General features: G+C 43.6%; 1 protein-coding gene and 1 pseudogene across 1 annotated transcript; both read right to left on the bottom strand.

The window, feature by feature from the left end:
- Positions 1–3,305: 3,305 nt before the first annotated feature.
- Positions 3,306–5,335, bottom strand: LOC125530765 (desmethyl-deoxy-podophyllotoxin synthase-like). The gene is made up of 3 exons (XM_048695165.2): positions 4,832–5,335; positions 4,265–4,720; positions 3,306–4,146 (listed from the first exon to the last, which is right to left on the bottom strand). The coding sequence occupies exons 1-3, from the start codon at positions 5,252–5,254 to the stop codon at positions 3,523–3,525; spliced, it is 1,503 nt and encodes a 500-aa protein (XP_048551122.2). The 5' UTR covers positions 5,255–5,335; the 3' UTR covers positions 3,306–3,522.
- Positions 5,336–7,276: 1,941 nt separating this feature from the next.
- On the bottom strand, positions 7,277–8,809 carry LOC125540586 (alkane hydroxylase MAH1 pseudogene; annotated as a pseudogene).
- Between the last annotated feature and the right edge of the window lie 12,546 nt (positions 8,810–21,355).

Raw genomic sequence — 21,355 nt, 5'->3', positions numbered from 1 at the left:
CGCGGTCATGTCATGCTGCCTAACAGACTGCCCCACCAAGAGACGGTTGCAAAATAGCCATTGCCATTGTATTCTGTAAAAAAACACATGTCTTTTGCCTGCCTGGCCTTCCATGGTTCGATTTATCTCTTGTTGCTGACAGACAGAGCCATCTTAGTGTATAATGGTCATGTCATAAGTGCTTTCCCTTCGTGCATATTATAGCCGACCAGGGAACATCGTTTTGAACAGATCAAGCCTATCGTGTCATGGTCGTGATGATGACCAATGGTGAGACCGCAGACGGAGCACCCATCATACCCGACATAAAAATAGAGAGACCCTCGCACGTAGTGAGATCCTGGACACATATCAATGATCACGCTAATGAATTATGGTGCGAACCCGGCACAACCGACTAGGGCATGTCTGGCTAGGAAGGGTGGTTAGGCCTCTACCGAAACCAAAAGGACGGGTAGCTGAGCCATAGCCGTTCGGAAGACCGAAAAAGAGCTTCGGCACGAGAGGCGTTGCGTGTCTCATCCTTGGGATGACTCTAAGCAAGATAGACCAAGAGGCAACCAAATCGGGGTAGGATATAATAAGCAGGCTCTCCCAGATAATTCATAAAATGAACATTTTTAAACATGATGTCCGTATCTTGCTTAACTTCTTGTTTGCATTTGGTCTTTGCGCCAATGGCGCAACCGATCATCTAGACACTACAATTAATGTGATACCCATAGCAAAACTGAATGAGTGCCCAGAAGAATGGCAGTTGATATAACCATATTAAGGGAACACCTGGTCGCGCCAAGCAAGTGATGAAACATCAAGGTGACAACCGGAGGCCTGAACGACAATTTGAAGTTGGGTGGGGTGGGGGGGTGGGTGGGTGGGTGGGTATGGTTTTCTTTAAACGAAAACCTTACATCCTGACTTTAGTGGCAACATGAGCCAACCAGAATTATCATTCAAATACTTTATACCTCTCCATTGTGGCTCGAATCAACGAAGTGGCTTATTGTCTCCAATTACCTGAAGGCTTGACGGTATTCTCAGTGTTCCACATATCCCAATTATGGTGCTTCTTAACCCCAGGTGCGAGCGTGTTTCCTCATAGTCGCCTACTGTTTCTAATGAATTTAGAGCACCAATTGCAGCCTTGGAATGACGATGGCGCCTGGGAGCATGCAAGATGCACAAACAAGGTTTGATCAAGTGGCCTGAATCAACCATGTTACCTGACACTTGAGAGGATCTAGAAGATGTACATTGATGTTTTCCTACAGCCCCGACTTGGAGACAAGTAAATTCTCAAGGAGGGAAGGGTGTTAGCGACCCTATCATGACTACCCAACCGGTAGACGAGGAGAGGCGCTCACTCACTCAGACTGACATGCCTCATAGGGTCAGGAGGCCCTACCACAAGTTCACTAGGCTACAATGGGTCAATTACATGTTCCAGCCCATGGAGGAGGAAGGCTGCGTCACCACTACTTAGCCCCCAACCACAGAGGAATCGACATCCGAGCTTGGATCACGGTTGGCGAAGGCATAACGAAATCACTCTCTCTGTGTCATTTGTGTGTGCCGCAAGATCAACTTCTCCATTCTCGGTAACCGGGACTTGTGCGACCCAGATTAGCAGTACAATTCGCCTTCCTTGCTACCACCCGCCTAACATTCTCATGGTTGGCGGGCGCCGAACATGACAGGCGTGTCGCCCATGCTGGTTCAGTCATGCGTTGAACAATGATAAAATTGGTGCTGTCTTTGTTTGGTCCACTAGTACGTAGCGCTCTCGTGGGCTTGCATGTTGAGCGGGACCCGGGCAACCCCTCTTTTCTTTTTTTCTTTTCTAAGGGATATATGTGGAGGGAAATGACGCACGAGGGCTTTGTTTTGTTTTACACATATATGTTTGTGCTGGCTTTGTTTTACACAACAATGATATATTTTGTGCTGGCTCTGTTATGCGTGTAAAACAAACAAATTTAATTTGTTAAAAAATGATATATACTAGTGCAGGAGGCGTGCCTTGGCGCGCGCCCACAAACAATAGGTTGGTGATTTGCTGTGTTAAAAAGATGTCCTCCAATGCTCACTATACAGGCCTTATAACTATCAAACAACATAAGATCAAATAAAGGAAACACAATAATATCACAATGACAAAGTACAGAAAACAAAAGCAAAAAAGATGCAATAGCGTTCTCCAGGGCAGCGTATAGCAAAAACACAGAAATTCCTTTGAAACGTGAAAGTATACATGATGGCCTTCAATTACATATGAGTACATAATGGCCTTAAGTTAAATGCACAACATATGAACATAGGCAGATTATTTATGATCCACACATCTCAAAATGGAACCTTGATTATAAATTAGACCAATCAAATGTGGATTATATGTGACAAAAATTATACCATTGTACTGTATTTCAAAAGAAGTTTTTGGAGGTATAACTTTTTATAAGTCATAAAAATATATACTGTAGTTGAATTTTGACATGGGCGTGCGCCTTATTCAGATGAATGGTTGGAGTATTAGAGCAGCGCTGTGAGTACGATAAAATCCTTGTGATTTTAATACGACACCATTTCCACCAGCATCATACCAAGATCGGAGCACAATGCATCCTACGCATAGGTAGGATTGAAGGTAGCACAGCGCTGGATTTCCCAAGCCGTCCACAACGCAGGATTGGACATCGTACAATGATCGTACTCATTCCACGTTTTTCTCCCGCTTTCAAGCTATAATATGCATGCCTTTTAGGATAAATAACTGAATTTTCCCAACCTTTGGATCAGAAATGAACCGCTGGATGTCTTCCTCCTCGTGTTTCTTGGCCGATGCAACGATCAGATGAATGGACCCAACGATCTCTCTCAACCAATGGGATTTCTTGGCCATACTTCGCCTCTGGCGAGCTTTTTCCCAAGCCCTCGCCGACGATGCCTCGGTTGCCCGCGTCATCCCCATCCCCGTTTGGGCCTCTGTTATACCTCGGACTCAACACCGCATGCGATGCCACGACCAACTGCATTGTCCCAGCTTTGATTCGCTCCTATCTTGGCCTTGCTGTGATTTGTCGCGCCGCCTCCGTCTTCGGTCTCGTGCTACTCCCCTCTTGCTTATGTCTCTCATGTTGTTTCCTCTATCTGAAATCGACTGATCACAATTTTTTTCTATTGCCTGAGGAATAGTAGCACGGATAAGTTAAAAGGTGAAATAATTTCATTTCAACGTGTGTAAAGGCCCATGCATAAAGTCAATGTCACACAAGTATTTGAGTGAGCTTCTCTTGCTTGACTGTATAGAAGTTCAACGTGAGACAAATTTTTTATTCGAATATTCACCTGGGGGAGAGGTTCCCCACATGGATTTTCACTGAAAGGGGCCCAAAGACGGATGTGCATTACAAAGAAGAGGACCAAGGTAATCAAGAGAAGGTTGGCCGAGAGAGCAGAGAGGGCAACTAGAGGAGGGAGCCTATGAGCGAGCCAATTCTTCCATGTGTCCACATGTCCATAGATCTACGCAGCTTTGGAGTGCACATATGGGATTGCTCTAAGCTCTAAATCAAACTTTCTACGTACATTGATCCCGAACTTCTCAGACATGTCCAACGACCCCGGATTAGGCCCATCAGGGATCACCCAGTCAAAATGGTGCAGAAGGTTTGCTAATGCGATCTCCACGGTTGATGTGCCGAACAACATTCCAGGACACTGCCGTCTCCCAGCCCCGAAAGGTGTGAACTCAAAATGTGTCCCCTTGTGATCTATGCTTATCTCTTTGAACCTCTCTGGCTCAAATGCTTCAGGGGCATCCCAATATCTGCAATCCCGACAAATCGCGAATATATTAACTTGTACATTGGTGCCCTCAGGAATTTTATATCCCATGATTTCGCAGTCTTCTCTTGCCCTTCGGGGGAGTAGAGGAGCGGGAGGATGCAACCTCAAGACCTCCTTGATCACCATTCTCATGTAGTGGAGGTCATGAAGGTCATTGTTATTTATGACAGATTGTTGCCCACCTACCACTTGTCGAACCTCTAGTTGCACCTTTCTCATATTTTTGGGATTTTTCAAGAGCTCTGACATAGCCCACTCCAATGTTATTCCAGAGGTCTCGGTGCCACCCGCGAACAAGTCCTGCGAACAATTGTTGTAGGTTATACTCACGTACATATTTAGCTTCAATAATGAAAAACTATAGATAAAACGTAATATTTCCAACAAGTGAGGAGAGGACATGGCAAACAATACTCACAAATATGATGACGCCTATTGCCTCTAAAGTTAGAGGATATGGCAAGGAGTCCTCCTTGTGCAGCCTGAGCAGCACGTCCAGCAAGTCCTCCTCGTCGTTGGAGCTGACTGCAGCGCGCATCTCCTTGCGTTGCTCAATGATGTCGGAGATGATGCGCTGGATTCGTCCATAGCTCCTCCTCATCTGTCGCTCCCCGGAGCTCAGCAGCCGCACCAGCTGCGACGACGGGAATAGGTCTACGAGCGAGAAGCCTCCCACCAATGCGGTGACCTTTTCCAATTCCCGGAGGTACTCGCCTTGCTGTGCGCACTTGCCTCCGAACACCGCCCGCGCAATGACATCGTTCATCAGTGCCGACAACTTCTCCGTGAGGTTGACAGTTGTGCCAATCGAGGTGGTGATGGAACTAAGGAGGTTGCTGACCTCCTCGGACCTGATGCCTTCCATACGCTTCACCTGTGTTAGAAACATATTGTCCACTTCTATCTATCAACACTCATGCTTTATTGCAAACTAGTTAGGTGCTGGCATTTTCCCCCAAAGAGATGGTGTATGCAAATTAATAACCTGCTTCGCGCTCAGGAGCTCCATGGTGCAGACCTTGCGGGCCTGGTGCCAGCGGTCGCCATAGGGGGCAATGATGATGCCTATGCCGCTGCCATAACCTATGACGTCCAGTGTCACGCTGCGCGGCCGCGAGGCGAACATGAGGTCCTTGCTCTTCATCACCACCTCCGCCATCTCCGCGCTCGAGACCACCACGGTGGGCACCTCGCCGAGTTTGAGGAACATCAGTGGGCCGTGCCGGCGAGATAGCTCCGCCATGATGCGGTGTGGGAGGATGCCGAATACGTGGTGGAGGCTGCCGATGATCGGTAGGGTCCATGGCCCGGGAGGCCGCAAATGCTTGTTGGGCTTGGGATGAAAAAACCAAAGGAGGAGTACTAGGGCTAGGGAAACGAAAGAAATGCTTGAAATTGTTACCTCCATGTCATGCAGCTGGGAGCTAGCTAGTAACCAGCCGGCAAGTTTAGTACTAATCAGTCAGTTGACATTCAGTTTATACACGGATCATCCGTATTTATGGATCAGATATGCAGCACAGGACATGGGATTGGTTGGGATCTGGAAATCAAACTTACCTACTACACGTGAGGAGATGTATGCAAAACAACGGTGTATTGGTTTAGGTACGAACTTATATGAAAAATTCCATTCCATTCACTAAACAGTACAGTGTGTGGTTGAATGATACAACTTCCATTATTCCAAATGCAGTGGTTGAGGATAGCTTTATGGCAATTTTTTGTTAATCAAAAGGACAAAGTGCCGAGCACGAGGAAATAAATGCCTTAGAAAAATAACACGAGGCAAATTCGTTGCCTTTTCTTAATTGCGAGCTGGATGCCGGATGAGATCGCATCGATCAGCACAATTTAATATTCAAAATATTTGATTTATTAAGCCAGATGAGCACATGATGTGCACTGGTGCACTAAAAGCATGATCTGCACATCTATTCCGCCCTTTTGTATACTTTATTTATTTTTCCATATCTTCTCTTGTTATTTTATTTCATCCTTTAGCTTTTAAATATTTTGGGTTTTAGTTATCAGCTTGTTCGCTATTCACTGTTTTGTTATATTTCATTTTTTACTTCAACTAGCAGGGTGGCCCTCGTGCGAGGGCAGCATATTTAGTGTGTCAAAACTGTTTGAATAATAAACCAAGTTTTTCATACTATGCTACTACAAATGATATATTTTTATATACACCATAAATGTTATGATAAAGGTATATGCATGAAAGAGGATATTTTGCATGAAAATGTAAGCCGAATTCCAATGAAAGATATTAGTCTTGTAAAAATATATTTGCCATTGGTGGATCACAACATAAGGTTCGATGAAGTGCTTATTCTCTAGGAATTGCATGATTTAAAGAGCACGCAAGGCTACATGCTTCCTAGGAAGACCATAAAACAGTTTGTGATCAGGAAGAAAATACAGTAATGGAATTGTTTCTTCCGGTTCAATTAAGATCTTCGCGTACTTGAACGCGAGTCTGTGGCCTCTTCGAAGCAGAAAAGTTCACTCTTATAAAAATTTTAAGACTCGAAAGATCCTCAAAGGCAAAGCATAGAATGAGCTTGAGGTTTCTTGCTTTATCCTCAAAGAAAATTGTGTCATTCACATACTGTAGAATGGATAAACTATCTACTACTAAATGATGAATTACACCACTAGTTTGTCCAGTCACTTTAGCGTGTTCACCAAGTATAGCGAGCATAACCGCTATGATGTTGAACTGGAGTATACCGGTGAGGTCTAGATGCTGGCAAGTTGTGTATCAGTGGGAAAGTATCTAGTGCTCCCAGGCTTGGGGTGCTCCCGGTGCTCCAAATGTCCGAAAAACATTTTTAAAATGTTCAAAAAATTCTGAAAAAAATGCAGCACATCGACGGAACATCGATGTCTCTTGTCACAAAATTTCAAATCAAAATTCGAAACATTGCTCGAGATACAAAAATGACAAATTTTTGTACATAACATAAGTGCTGCATTTTTTTCAGAATTTTTTGAACATTTTAAAAAATGTTTTTTGCATCGGAGCACCGGGAGCACCCTAGGCCTGGGAGCACTAGATACTTTTCCGTGTATTAGTTACCAGCCAAGATCTGAAGGAAGACTGTTCTTTCACCGATCAATTGGTTCCGTTATTCTACTAGGCACCCGTACATGCAACTTTGAGCTGGTTGGGGCACTTCCAAGTACCAGCAACATGTCACATGTAGATAGTCGCATACAATATGGAGGAAACACCATGTCTCGATGCTTCTATACCGTGTCTCATACAACACGAGTAAAAAATGGTAGTACATTGGTTGTTTTTCGTAAAAGAAATACAAATTTTGACGCATGCATGCCTTTATTATTCGACTATAATGTGGTTATGGGCAGTGTAAAACTGTCCTACTGGTCGGCAAGTACATTTACATACAACGAGAGTCTATTACATTTCTCGCTTCTTCAACTTAACAATGAGCCCATTTTTCATCTCCAGTATAATGGACGGCTTAGGCTGGATGCTTTGCCCTTCCACCACCTTCACATCGAAGTTCCACACAGCTGTAGCAATGACAGTCTTCATTTGCATAAGTGCAATGTCCTTGCCGAGGCACATCCTCGGGCCAGAGTTGAAGGCCAAGAACTTGTGAGATGGTATGTATCTCAGGTTGTTGCCATCATCTGAGAGCCACCTATGTGGGTTATAGTCGAGGCAGTCTTTACCCCACACACCCTCCATTCTCCCCATGGAATGGACAGAAACAAAAATGGTGTCACCGGCATGCACCTCATGGCCACTCGGCATGATGTCATCTACGGCCACGTTCTTGAGCAAAACAGGTGCCGGTGGGTAAAGTCTAAGAGTCTCGTACAAGGTGGCTGTCAAATATACTAGAGATCTGGTCTCGTCTGGCTCAAAGATCACCGGGGTAGACACCCCTAATGCTACTTTGTGTGATGCAATGGGTGAAAGTTCGTCGCGGATGATTGACACGATGTTTGGATTTTGGGCGAGGTTGTAGAAGATCCATGTTAGGGTTGTTGCAATTGTGTCCCTCGCAGCGAGCATGTAGCTAATGATAATCGCACGGAGCAAGTCAACATTGGTGTAGTCTGGGTCTTCGAGGAAGGAAGAAATAATATCCACACTCTCTTGTTCCTTGCCATGTCCAAAACGACATGTGGTGATCTTCCTCTTTTGCATCATCTCCCCAATGATCTCTCGCAGCACCATGCGTGCCGTGTCAAGCTTTCTCTCAGGGCCGATGTTTAGCCACCTCATCGACTTCCAGCAATAAGCTGGCATCATGAGCCTAAAAAAGCCCACCTCCATCACCGTGTCCAGGGCAACCGCTGCGTCCATGGGCGGCATGTCTAAGGATAGGAGGCCAGGATCCACACCGAAGAGAGGCATAGCAGCCAGGTCAAACATAAGCCTCGACATCAATTCATGCATGTCGAATGAAGTGTCAGTGATCGCCATCCGGGTGAACAATGGGAGGAGGTTGTTCTCCACCTTTCCATAGAGGTAGGCCGCCATACTGGAAATGATCCTCGGGCTGCTGAGGATGCTCTTGGCTTTCGCGCGTTGTCGGCGGCACGGCTCACCATCAATGGTGAAGAGGCTGCCACCCATGATGTCGAAGATATCGGCGAATTCTGTGCCCTTGGGGAAGTTGGCATGGTTCGTCGTCAAGATGTGCCAGGCGTTCGCAGGGTCGCATGTGATGAAGAAGCGCATCCCGGTCCCAGGTGGTCCATGCACCCTGAAGTTGTGGCCTGATCTGGCGAGGACCAGGGTGTAATAGTCATACAAGTTGTGGAGGTTGGCTATGAAGGAAGGGAACATGTGCAGCATTGGCCAGTTTGTGGGAAGCACTGGTGGGTTCTTTGACCTACAACTAGCCCTGAGATACAAGCAAACTGGAACAAGTAGAACGAGCAGTGTGGAGATGAACATAATTGACATTGTTATCAGTAGTGTTCTATATGCTGCTAGTTAGATTTATTCTTCAATTAGCAGGGTTGTGGCTCCATATATAGACGCCTTCCCTCTCCATCATAGTGATACTGCCTCAGTCCATTGGTACTATACCTGCTACTATTCTCAGTTAGCGTCAACATAACTCCAATTCATTGGGCTCAAAAGGAGGTGACAGTTGGCAGATTTGGCAATAAGTATGTGAAGTGCAGTACTTGATAACTTTCATTCCGAATTGGATCAATCCTTACTTAGCTCATCGGGCTATACTTGAGTCAGGCAGTACTTGATACGTGTCAACATAACTACATAACTACACTTCATTGGGCTCAAAAGCAGGTGGCAATTGGCAGATTTGGGGATAAATGGTTAAGTGCAGATCCAGCTCAGTTTATTAGCCTCAGTCGCCACACAACAGTCTCGATCAAGTACACTCTTTGATCCCATCGCCGATAAAAGTACACTCTTGATCGATCGCCACAATATATGAACGTGCAGGGTCATCGTCTTGTGAGGAGGATTTATAACAGCAGTACCGTGTGGCTGGCTGGCTCAAGTAATTTGCAGCACACGTACGTACGGCAGGAGATGGGAGAGACCGGTGATCAGCGATCGATGAGTGATTGTTCAGCACGTCCCATGCATGCGTAGGATCAGAGGACTGCATTGGATTTCATACCCCCTATTCTTCTTCTAGAACACACATTAGCAGTAGTGTTGAGCAACTGCAGAAGCAAACGCACTTCTATGTAGGATCAAACAGGTAGCCTTCTCACTGCTTAATTACTTAATTCTACGTCTCTGGTAGCCAATGTGTCATTCTGCTTCTTCTTCTTCTTCTTCTTCCTTGGCATGGGCAGCGAGCATATATATCACACCTATATCATGATGTCCATTCAGATTTAAATTTGGATGGTTACAGTATGATGGCTCTGCGAATCTTGTTAAGAATATATAACAAAGGCCGGCCATTGGTCGAACAAGAGGTGGAATTTCACGTTCATTTTACGTGACATCCTATATATACCTAAGAGGGTTATCCTCAGTTCCTCGCTAACTCATTTATCTCAACATGCAAGCAATACCACCTTATCATACAATTATGAATGAGATAAGACGACCCACCTCAACGTGCAATCATGTATACGAAAAGACCTAGTACAATATTCAAAACATTTTCCATTTAACTACTCTACTTATACTCAATAAATATTGTTACAACTGTACATAATCAATATAATAAATCATATGTGTTTTTACTTAGAGTAGCACAGTTTTGATATTTTGCTGATGGCATCGTAGTAAATGAAGAAAGAGAGGGAGGTTGTAGCTTAGCTAACATACAAATCTTGCACGTCGCCATAGGCAAAAAACGTTGCTAGCCTGATTACAACCCCTAAGAAACAATGTCTTGGTCTAGTTGTGTCTTAAACTTTTATAGTTCCCATGATAACGTGCTAAGAGGTTATATAATGGGAAAGGCCTAATATCAGTGGGTCTCAGGTGCCAATGGACCTGAGTTAGAAAAATAATTTCAAAAATTCAAAAATTCTAAAAGATCCTAGAACTTTTTGGAGTCAAACATGATCAGGTATTACACTCTTCGTTTTGGATATAGCTGACCACTCATGCCAAGTGGTAATCAGGTATTACACTCATGTTAAAAGTTCCGCGATGGAATAACTTCGATTGACTCCAGAGCCAAGAGAACAAAATTGCATGTAAAAAGCATGAATAGTAACTTTTATATAATGTCAATTTTTTTCGGCCCAGAATACCATGACAGTCATTCATTCTCGGAAATTTGCACAAGAAATATTTCTTATATTTTCGTAAAAAGTAATACCTTACAATAAAAACAAGGTGTAAACAATATTGGAATGTGTTTCTTATGTAGGAAAATGGACTGGGGTTCACAGTTTCACTCGCTCTTTCAAGTAGCAGCGGTGCGGTAAAAGAACTATATATATATAACATGATCCAACGAAGGGATTAAAAAAATACGACTGTATGTGTCCTGGACAAAAAAACAAATAGTTCAGTATATATTTATGTCGCAGTGAGCTGAAATGCTTATTATTTTTGCCGAGGACACATAGATGCATATTTTGACAATCCCTCCGTTGGATCATCTTATTACATTAGAGAGATGCTCCCATATTTATTTCATATTTTTTGATAACTTTTAAACCGTTAAAAGTTTAGCGACCCTTAACTAGTTCTGTGGCAAGCTATGGTACACACAGTTTAAACTAGAATATGGAAAGTATGTTGTAAGGCATAATAGAAACACAACAGTCGGTCCGAATAGAGGTTCATGAAGCGAGAAAGGGAAAGAGCGAGTTCACACACACACACACACATTTTTTGTGTGACATACAACTTATTTTTAGTTGGTGAAATTAATGGCCTAGAAATATGCACAAGCCTTAGTTTGTAAGAGCATGCATCTACAACTGGACCTCCTTTACCCGCCCCAAACGCCCGGATGGACTATCCGGTCAGTGCCCGGATAAAAAAAGTGCCACCCAACCGGCCTCCCCTTACCCGACCCGAACTCCCGGATTGATCGGCACTCCCCATGTCAAGCCCAAATCCGGGGTGGATATAGGGACTCCCGGACATGATCATCGCGTTAGACTGACCGCTAGGGCCCGCCCTAGTTCACTCATATCCGCCTCCCGCTCCTTGTCCAAGAAGCTATCTCCTCTTCTCTATTCACCCTTCTCCGCACGGCCGCCACCGGACTTCCGCCGCTATCGGTGCTCCGCCACCATCCCCAACCCAAGGCTTCGCCACCGGACTCCCCAACCCACACCGCCGCCGACCATGCCGCCATCGGACGCCGCCCCTGTACGTCAAACTCCTACATATTTTCACCTCATGCTCTACGTGTTTGATGAAATGTCCTAGCCAATCTATTTATTCTTTTGGTCATTACTTGTAGGTCACCAATGGATTAGCCGTGGAATCATGGCTATGGAAACGATGAGCTTGATGAATTCATATCCAACAAGTTCATCATTTTTTCACATTCAGATGGTGAAGATGCTAAAATGATGATGATGATGATGATGATGATGATGAGTATCCAAGAGGAGTCGGAGAAGGCGAAGGAGGGCATCCTCAACTTCAGGGGTTCCATCAAGGGCTGGATAGTTCTTCCCCGTGATAGGATTGCCAATACACGCATTCTGTACACGGACTGCAACATCCCATCAAACTTTCTTTCATCATTGTTACTGAAGGAAATATGCCCTAAAGGCAATAATAAAGTTGTTATTTATATTTCCTTATATCATGATAAATGTTTATTATTCATGCTAGAACTGTATTAACCGGAAACTTAGTACATGTGTGAATACATGGACAAACAAAGTGTCACTAGTATGCCTCTACTTGACTAGCTCGTTGAATCAATGATGGTTATGTTTCCTAACCATAGACATGAGTTGTCATTTGATTAACGGGATCACATCATTAGAGAATGATGTGATTGACTTGACCCATTCGTTAGCTTAGCACGATGATCGTTTAGTTTGTTGCTATTGACCCATCCGTTAGCTTAGCACGATGATCGTTTAGTTTGTTGCTATTGCTTTCTTCATAACTATGAGATTATGCAACTCCCGAATACCAGAGGAACACTTAGTGTGCTATCAAACATCACAACGTAACTAGGTGACTATAAAGATGCTCTACAGGTGTCTCCGATGGTGTTTGTTGAGTTGGCATAGATCGAGATTAGGATTTGTCACTTCGTGTAACGGAGAGGTATCTCTGGGCCCTCTCGGTAATGCACATCACTATAAGCCTTGCAAGCAATGTGACTAATGAGTTAGTTGCGGGATGATGCATTACGGAACGAGTAAAGAGACTTACCGGTAACGAGATTGAACTAGGTATTGAGATAGCACGATCAAATCTCGGGCAAGTAACATACCGATGACAAAGGGAACAACGTATGTTGTTGTGCGGTTTAACTGGTAAAGATCTTCGTAGAATATGTAGGAACCAATATGAGCATCCAGGTTCTGCTATTGGTTATTGACCAAAGATGAGTCTCGGTCATTTCTACATAGTTCTATAACCCGTAGGGTCCGCACGCTTAACATTCGGTGCCGATCGGTATTATCAGTTTATGTGTTTTGATGTACCGAAGGTAGTTCGGAGTCCCGGATGTGATCACGGACATGATGAGGAGTCTCAAAATGGTCGAGACATAAAGATTGATATATTGGACGGCTATATTCGGACACCGGAAGTGTTCCGGGTGGTTTCGGATAAAACCGGAGTGCCGGAGGGTTACCGGAACCCCCCGGGGAACTAATGGGCCTAGATGGGCCTTAGTGGAGAGAGAGAGGGGCGGCCAGGGCAGGCCACGCGCCCCTCCCCCTTAAGTCCAAATTGGACTAGGAGGGGGGCGGCGCCCCTCTTTTCCTTCCCCTCTCCCACTCCTTCCTTCCCCCTCCTAGTAGGACTAGGAAAAGGATGAATCCTACTCCTACTAGGAGGAGGATTCCTCCCCTCCTTGGTGCGCCCCAAGGGCCGGCCGGCCTCCCCTCTTGCTCCTTTATATACGGGGGCAGGGGCACCCTAGAACACACAAGTTGACATTGTTTAGCCGTGTGCGGTGCCCCCTCCACAGATTTCCACCTCGGTCATATCGTTGCAGTGCTTAGGCGAAGCCCTGCGCCGGTAGCTTCATCATCACCGTCATCACGCCTTCGTGCTGATGAAACTCTCCCTCGACACTCAGCTAGATCTAGAGTTCGCGGGACGTCTCCGAGCTGAACGTGTGCAGATCGCGGAGGAGATGTACCTTCGGTGCTAGGATCGGTCGGATTGTGAAGACGTATGACTACATCAACCGCGTTGTGATAACTCTTTCTCTTACGGTCTACGAGGGTACGTGGACATCACTCTTCCCTCTCGTTGCTATGCATCACTGATGACCCACAAGTGTAGGGGATCTATCGTAGCCTTTTCGATAAGTAAGAGTGTCGAACCCAACGAGGAGCAGAAGGAAATGATAAGCAGTTTTCAGCAATGTATTCTCTGCAAGTACTGAAATTATCGGTAACAGATAGTTTTGTGATAAGATATATTGTAACGAGCAACAAGTAGTAAAAGTAAATAAGGTGCAGCAAGATGGCCCAATCCTTTTTGTAGCAAAGGATAAGCCTGGAAAAACTCTTATATAAAGGAAAGTGTTCCCAAGGACACATGGGAATTATCGTTAAGCTAGTTTTCATCACGCTCATATGATTCACGTTCGGTACTTTGATAATTTGATATGTCACTACTAGGGAAAACCCTAGTAGTAGCGCGGGGTAATTGCTAGCAATAGTGCGGGGGCCTGTGCTATTGCTAGGGCGCTACAACTAACTTTTAGCAGTAGCGCGGGTGGTACCCGCGCTACTGCTACTTATAGTAGTAGTAGCGCGGTTTCCACCCGCGCTACTACTATTTAGTTATGGCGCGGGTCAGGGCCCCTCGCTACTAACCAATTCAGAATTAAAAAAAATTAATTCCAGCCATGGTGGCTGCTTCTGCTCGGCATCATCGTCCTCTCCATTCATGGCTGCTACTGGTCCTGGAGGGGATGAAGTTGTTCGTGGTGATGGTGCTTCCCCACCCAACTTGTGCCCGCACCTCTCGTCTACTGCTTCTACAAAAGAAGAGAAAATTATTAGAAAGAGGAAGAGAGAGATAGAGAGCAGCAGGAGGAGGAACTCACCGATGGCCGCCGGAGTTGGAGCCGACGCTCGATACCCTAGATGAAGCTCGGTGACCTACTGCTGCTTGTCGTGGGACCCTTGACCCGGCGAGGAGGTGCAAGTGGCTGCATCCGTGGCAGATCTGGCCGTTGCCATGTGGACGACGCTCTGCTGGTTTCCCTCTCCTTCCAACAGCGGAGAAGGAGGATGAAGGGGGAGGGGAGGGGTCTACGAGAGGAGGTCACCGGATTTGTGAGTGGCGGCGAGAGGCGAGGCCGGCAGTGGTGGTGGGTGAGGAAGGGAATGGCGAGTGGGAGGAGAAGGGGAATCAGAAGAGTGTGGGTTTGGATTTGGGCCTCCGCACGCTATGTGTACATATATCTTGGTGGGTCGATAGTAGTAGCGCGGGTTCATACCCCTCGCTACTACTATGGCATGTCCCGGGTGGGCACGGTAGGGACCACTTAGTAGTAGCGAGGGTTATAAACCCGCGCTGCTACTATCAACTTAGTAGTAGCGCGGATTTATACCCCTCGCTACTACTATGACATGTTTCGGGGGGCCACGACAGAGATCGCTTAGTAGTAGCGAGGGTTAAAAACCCGCGCTACTACTATCAACTTAGTAGTAGCGAGGGGTAAAAACCCGCGCTACTAGTAAGTAGCAGTAGCGAGGGGTAAAAACCCGCGCTACTAGTAAGTAGCAGTAGCGAGGGGTATAAACCCTCGCTACTAGTAAGCATCTGCCTATAAGCTTTTCCCTAGTAGTGTGTGGGTGGACCGGTGCTTGGGTACTGTCCTTACTTGGACAAGCATCCCACTTATGATTAACCCCTATTGCAAGCATCCACAACTACAACAGAAGTATTAAGGTAAACCTAACCATAGCATGAAACATATTGATCCAAATCATCCCCTTATGAAGCAACGCATAAACTAGGGTTTAAGATTCTGTCACTCTAGCAACCCATCATCTACTTATTACTTCCCAATGCCCTCCTCTAGGCCCAAACAATGGTGAAGTGTCATGTAGTCTATGTTCATATAACACCACTAGAGGAAAGACAACATACATCTCATCAAAATATCGAACGAATACCAAATTCACATGACTACTTATAGCAAGACTTCTCACATGTCCTCAGGAACAAACGTAACTACTCACAAAGCATATTCATGTTCATAATCAGAGGGGTATTAATATGCATAATGGATCTGAACATACGATCTTCCACCAAGTAAACCAACTAGCATCAACTACAAGGAGTAATCAACACTAGTAGCAACCCATAGTTACCAATCTGAGGTTTGGATACAAAGATCGGATACAAGAGATGAACTAGGGTTTGAGAGGAGATGGTGCTGGTGAAGATGTTGATGGAGATTGACCCCCTCCCGAAGAGAGGATCGTTGGTGATGACGATGGCGATGATTTCCCCCTCCCGGAGGGAAGTTTCCCCGGCAGAGCAGCTCTGCCGGAGCCCTAGATTGGTTCCACCTCGTGGCGGCGGAGTTTCGTCCCGTAAGCTTGCTTGTGATTTTTTCTCGGACGAAAGACTCCATGTAGCCAAAGATGGGCATCAGAGAGCCACCAGGGGCTCACGAGGCAGGGGGCGCGCCCCCACCCTCGTGGCCAGGGTGTCGGCCCCCTCTGGTGGATTCCTTCGCCAGTATTTTTTATTAATTCCAAAAATTACTTCCATGAAGTTTCAGGACTTTTGGAGCTGTGCAGAATAGGTATCTAATATTTGCTCCTTTTCCAGCCCAGAATTCCAGCTGCCGGCATTCTCCCTCTTCATGTAAAATAAGAGATAATAGGCATAAGTATTGTGACATAACGTGTAATAACAGCCCATAATGCGATAAATATAGATATAAAAGCATGATGCAAATGGACGTATCAACTCCCCCAAGCTTAGGCCTCGCTTGTCCTCAAGCGGAAGCCGATAACGATAAATATGTCCACATGTTTAGAGATAGAAGTGTCGATAAAATAAGATACAGACATGAGGGCATCATGATCATTCTTAGAGTAGCAACATACATATATATTGTCATATGATCTCTTATGCTTAATAATTCAATCACAATTTCAAGTATGAGTCATAAACTTTATTGAAAACTAACAACTACAATCTCAGTCATTGAAGCAATTGCAATTTATTATAACATCGGAAAGAGTCAATAAGAGCTTTTCAACAAGTCCACATACTCAACTATCATTTAGTCTTCCATAATTGCTAACACTCATGCGATATTTATGGTTATGGAGCTTTAGCCGGACACAGAGAAAGATAGAGGCTTATAGTTTTGCCTCCCAACTTTTTACCTCAGGGGTAATGTCAACAATAATAGTTCATGAAAACTCACATCCAATTAGCTATATATATCTGGATCTTTCCAACACATTGTGCTTGCCAAAGGATAAAATGTAAAAAGGAAAGGTGAAGATCACCTTCACTCTTATATAAGGTAGAAGATAAAAGTAAAAGATAGGCCCTTCGCAGAGGGAAGCAGAGGTTGTCATGCGCTTTTATGGTTGGATGCACAAAATCTTAATGCAAAAGAACATCACTTTATATTGCCACTTGTGATATGGACCTTTATTATGCAGTCCGTCGCTTTTATTACAAGATCGTATAAAGCTTATTTTCTCCACATTAATAAATAATACATATTTAGAAGGCAATTTTTATTGCATGCACCGATGACAACTTACTTGAAGGATCTTTCTCAATCCATAGGTAGGTATGGTGGACTCTCGTGGCAAAACTGGGTTTAAGGATATTTGGAAGCACAAGTAGTATTTCTACTTGGTCCAAAGAAATTGGCTAGCATGAGAGGGGAAGGCAAGCTCAACATGTTGGACGATCCATGACAATATAATTTATCTCAGATGTAAGAAAACATAACCCATTACGTTGTCTTCCTTGTCCAACGTCAACTCTTTAGCATGTCATATTTTAGTGAGGCTCACAATCATAAAAGATGTCCAAGATAGTATATTTATATGTGAAAACCTCTCTTTCTTTATTACTTCCTATTAATTGCAACGATGACCAAAACTATGTTTGTCAACTTTCAACAATTTTTATTCATCATGCTCTTTATATGTGAAGCAATTACTCTCCATAAGATCCATATGATCTCTTTATTTCTTTTTGTTCTTTCTCTTTTATTTTATTCCCTCAAGATCATAGCAAGATAATCAAGCCCTTGACTCAACACTAATCTTTATTATATATAGCTCACGGACTCGATTACATAGAAGGATCATAAAGCAAAAACCACAACTAGATCATACTAAAAATTTATTCTACTAGATCAAGATATTACCAAAAGGATCGAACTAAGGAAAACGGTAAAGATAAAAGGTGTGATGGTGATACGATACCGGGGCACTCCCCAAGCTTGGCAGTTGCCAAGGGGAGTGCCCATACCCATGTGTTTAAGTTTTCTTTGTTGGTGAAGAAGGTGTTGGCAATGATGGATAGTCGCACATCGAGCGTAGGAGATCCTCCAATTTGCGGATAATGCCCTTGAGTGCGATGATATGCTCCTTCAACAAAATATTTTCACTTGTGAGATACTTGTTTTGAACGCGAGCTAACTCAATCATCTTGAAAGCTTCAATCTCCGTTGGGGTAAAGAGATTGTGGTGAGGTTGAAGGATGTCTTCTTCTGCTACTGCCAGGACTTGACCCCCCATGGCCTTCTTGATCCCATCATCCTTGTTGATCCCTTCGGGTTCTTCTCTCTTCAGCTCTATCTTCATTAGCCAAGCATCGTTGCCCTCATTGTTGGAGGAGGAGAGAGACGACATGATGGCTGGCCTTGACAACCCTAGCAGAAAACAGCTCGAAACAAAAGCAGGAGATATTTGCGTGATACGGTGGTCAAAACCTTCGGGAGATTATATAGTGAATTTTTACCGACCAAAAGAAGTATCGTGCAAGAAAACGGAGTCCGGAGGGCACATGAGGTGCCCACGAGGCATGGGGCACGCCCAGGGGGTAGGGCACGCCCTCCACTCTCATGGAAGCCTCGTGTCCTTTCCGGACTGCTTCTTATTTTCCTATTTTTTATATATTCCAAAACGGGGAAAAATTACCATTAGAACTGTTTTGGAGTCGGTTTACTTACCGTACCACATACCTATTCCCTTTCGGAGTCTGAAACGTTCCGGAAAGTGTGTCTTATGTATTCCTCTGGGGTTACGGTTTCAATAACATTAGTTTCAACATTTATGGGATTACCTGAGATATAATGTTTGATTCTTTGACCGTTCACCACCCTCAGATTTGTGCCTTCGAAGTTGTTGATTTTTATGGCACCGGAACGATAGACCTCCTCGATGACGTAAGGACCTTCCCATTTAGACAGAAGTTTGCCTGCAAAAAATCTCAAACGAGAGTTGTATAGCAATACATAATCACCTATATTAAACTCACGCTTTTGTATCCTTTTGTCATGCCATATTTTAACTTTTTCTTTAAACAGTTTGGCATTCTCATAGGCCTGGGTTCTCCATTCATCAAGTGAGCTAATGTCAAATAACATCTTCTCACCGGCAAGTTTGAAATCATAATTGAGCTCTTTAATGGCCCAATATGCCTTAGGTTCTAGTTCAAGAGGTAAGTGACATGCTTTACCATAAACCATTTTATACGGAGACATACCCATAGGATTTTTATATGCAGTTCTATAAGCCCATAATGCATCATCAAGTTTCTTGGACCAATTCTTTCTAGATCTATTAACAGTCATTTGCAAAATTAATTTGAGCTCTCTGTTACTCAATTCTACTTGACCACTAGACTGCGGGTGATATGGAGATGCAATTCTATGATTAACATCATACTTAGCAAGCATTTTACAAAAGGCACCATGAATAAAATGTGAACCACCATCAGTCATTAAATATCTAGGGACTCCAAACCTTGGAAAAATTAACTTCTTTAAGCATCTTAATAGAGGTGTTATGATCAGCACTACTAGTTGGAATAGCTTCTACCCACTTAGTAACGTAATCAACAGCAACTAAAATATGTGTATACCCATTAGAGGAAGGAAAATGTACCATATAATCAAAGCCCCAAACATCAAATGGTTCAATAACAAGTGAATAATTCATAGGCATTTCCTGACGTCTACTAATATTGCCAATTCTTTGGCATTCATCACAAGATAAAACAAACTTACGGGCATCCTTGAAGAGAGTAGGCCAATAAAAACCGGATTGCAATACCTTATGTGCAGTTCTATCTCCAGCGTGGTGCCCTCCATAAGCCTCGGAGTGACACTTGCGTAGGATTTGTTCCTGTTCATGCTCAGGTACACAACGTCTAGTAAAACCATCTACTCCTTCTTTATAAAGAGGTGGGTCATCCCAAAAGTAATGCCTTAAATCATAGAATAACTTTTTCTTTTGCTGGTATGTGAAACTAGGTGGTATAAATTTAGCAACAATATAATTAGCATAATCAGCATACCATGGAGCAGTTCGAGAGGCATTTATGACAGCCAATTGTTCATCATGAAAGCTATCATCAATATGTAGTGGGTCATCAAGAACATTCTCTAACCTAGACAAGTTGTCTGCAACGGGGTTCTTAGCTCCCTTTCTATCAATAATATGTAAATCAAATTCTTGTAGCAAGAGAACCCATCTAATAAGTCTAGGTTTAGCATCTTTCTTTTCCATAAGGTATTTAATAGCAGCATGATTAGTGTGAATAGTTACTTTAGAATCAACAATATAAGGTCTGAACTTATCATAAGCAAAAACAACTGCTAAAAATTATTTTTCAGTAGTAGCATAATTTCTCTGGGCACTCTCTAGCGTTTTACTAGCATATTGAATAACATTTAATTTCTAATCAACTCTTTGCCCTAGAACAACACCTACAGCATAATCACTAGCATCACACATAATTTCAAAAGGTAAATTCCAATCAGGTGGCTGAATAATAGGTGCAGAAATCAAAGCTTTCTTAAGTATTTCAAATGCCTCTACACAATCATCATCAAAGACAAAAGGAATATCTTTTTGTAATAGATTAGTCAGAGGCCGAGAAATTTTAGAGAAGTCCTTAATGAACCTCCTATAAAAACCGGCATGACCAAGGAAACTTCTTATACCTTTAATGTCCTTGGGACACGACATCTTTTCAATAGCATCAACTTTAGCTTTATCAACCTCAATACCTTTTTAAGAAATTTTATGCCCCAAGACAATACCTTCATTGACCATAAAGTGGCACTTCTCCCAATTCAAGACAAGATTAGTTTCTTCACATCTCTGCAAAACTCGATCAAGGTTGCTCAAGCAATCATCAAAAGAGGATCCATAAACGGAGAAATCATCCATGAAAACCTCACAAACCTTTTCACAAAAGTCAGAGAATATAGCCATCATGCATCTTTGAAAGGTAGCAGGTACATTACATAAACCAAAAGGCATACGTCTATAAGCAAAAGTACCGAAAGGGTAAGTAAAAGTGGTCTTTTCTTGATCCTCAGCTGACACAGGTATTTGAGAGAAACCAGAGTAACCATCTAGAAAGCAAAAATGTGTATGTTTGGATAATCTTTCTAGCATTTGATCAATAAAAGGAAAAGGTGAATGATCTTTTTTAGTAGCTTTATTTAGTTTGCGGAAATCAATTACCATCCTATAACCTGTAATAATTCTTTGTGGGATCAATTCATCTTTATCATTAGGAACAACATTAATACCTCCCTTCTTAGGGACACAATGGACATGACTTACCCACTGACTATCAGCAATGGGATAAATTATACCTGCCTCAAGGAGCTTTGAT

This window comes from Triticum urartu, chromosome 2A, assembly GCF_056163025.1.
Source record: "Triticum urartu cultivar PI428250 chromosome 2A, HENAU_Tu73, whole genome shotgun sequence".
Classification (NCBI taxonomy): Eukaryota; Viridiplantae; Streptophyta; class Magnoliopsida; order Poales; family Poaceae; genus Triticum; species Triticum urartu.
Note: the sequence above shows the minus strand (reverse complement) of the source record. Positions and strands in the feature narration are given on the sequence as shown.

Coding starts and splice junctions, on each gene's coding strand:
- LOC125530765 (XM_048695165.2), bottom strand. CDS start 5,254: ATGGAGGTAACAATTTCAAGCATTTCTTTCGTTTCCCTAGCCCTAGTA. Junction 4,721..4,831: donor AGCTCCTGAGCGCGAAGCAG/GTTATTAATTTG, acceptor TTTCTAACACAG/GTGAAGCGTATGGAAGGCAT. Junction 4,147..4,264: donor CAATAGGCGTCATCATATTT/GTGAGTATTGTT, acceptor AATTGTTCGCAG/GACTTGTTCGCGGGTGGCAC.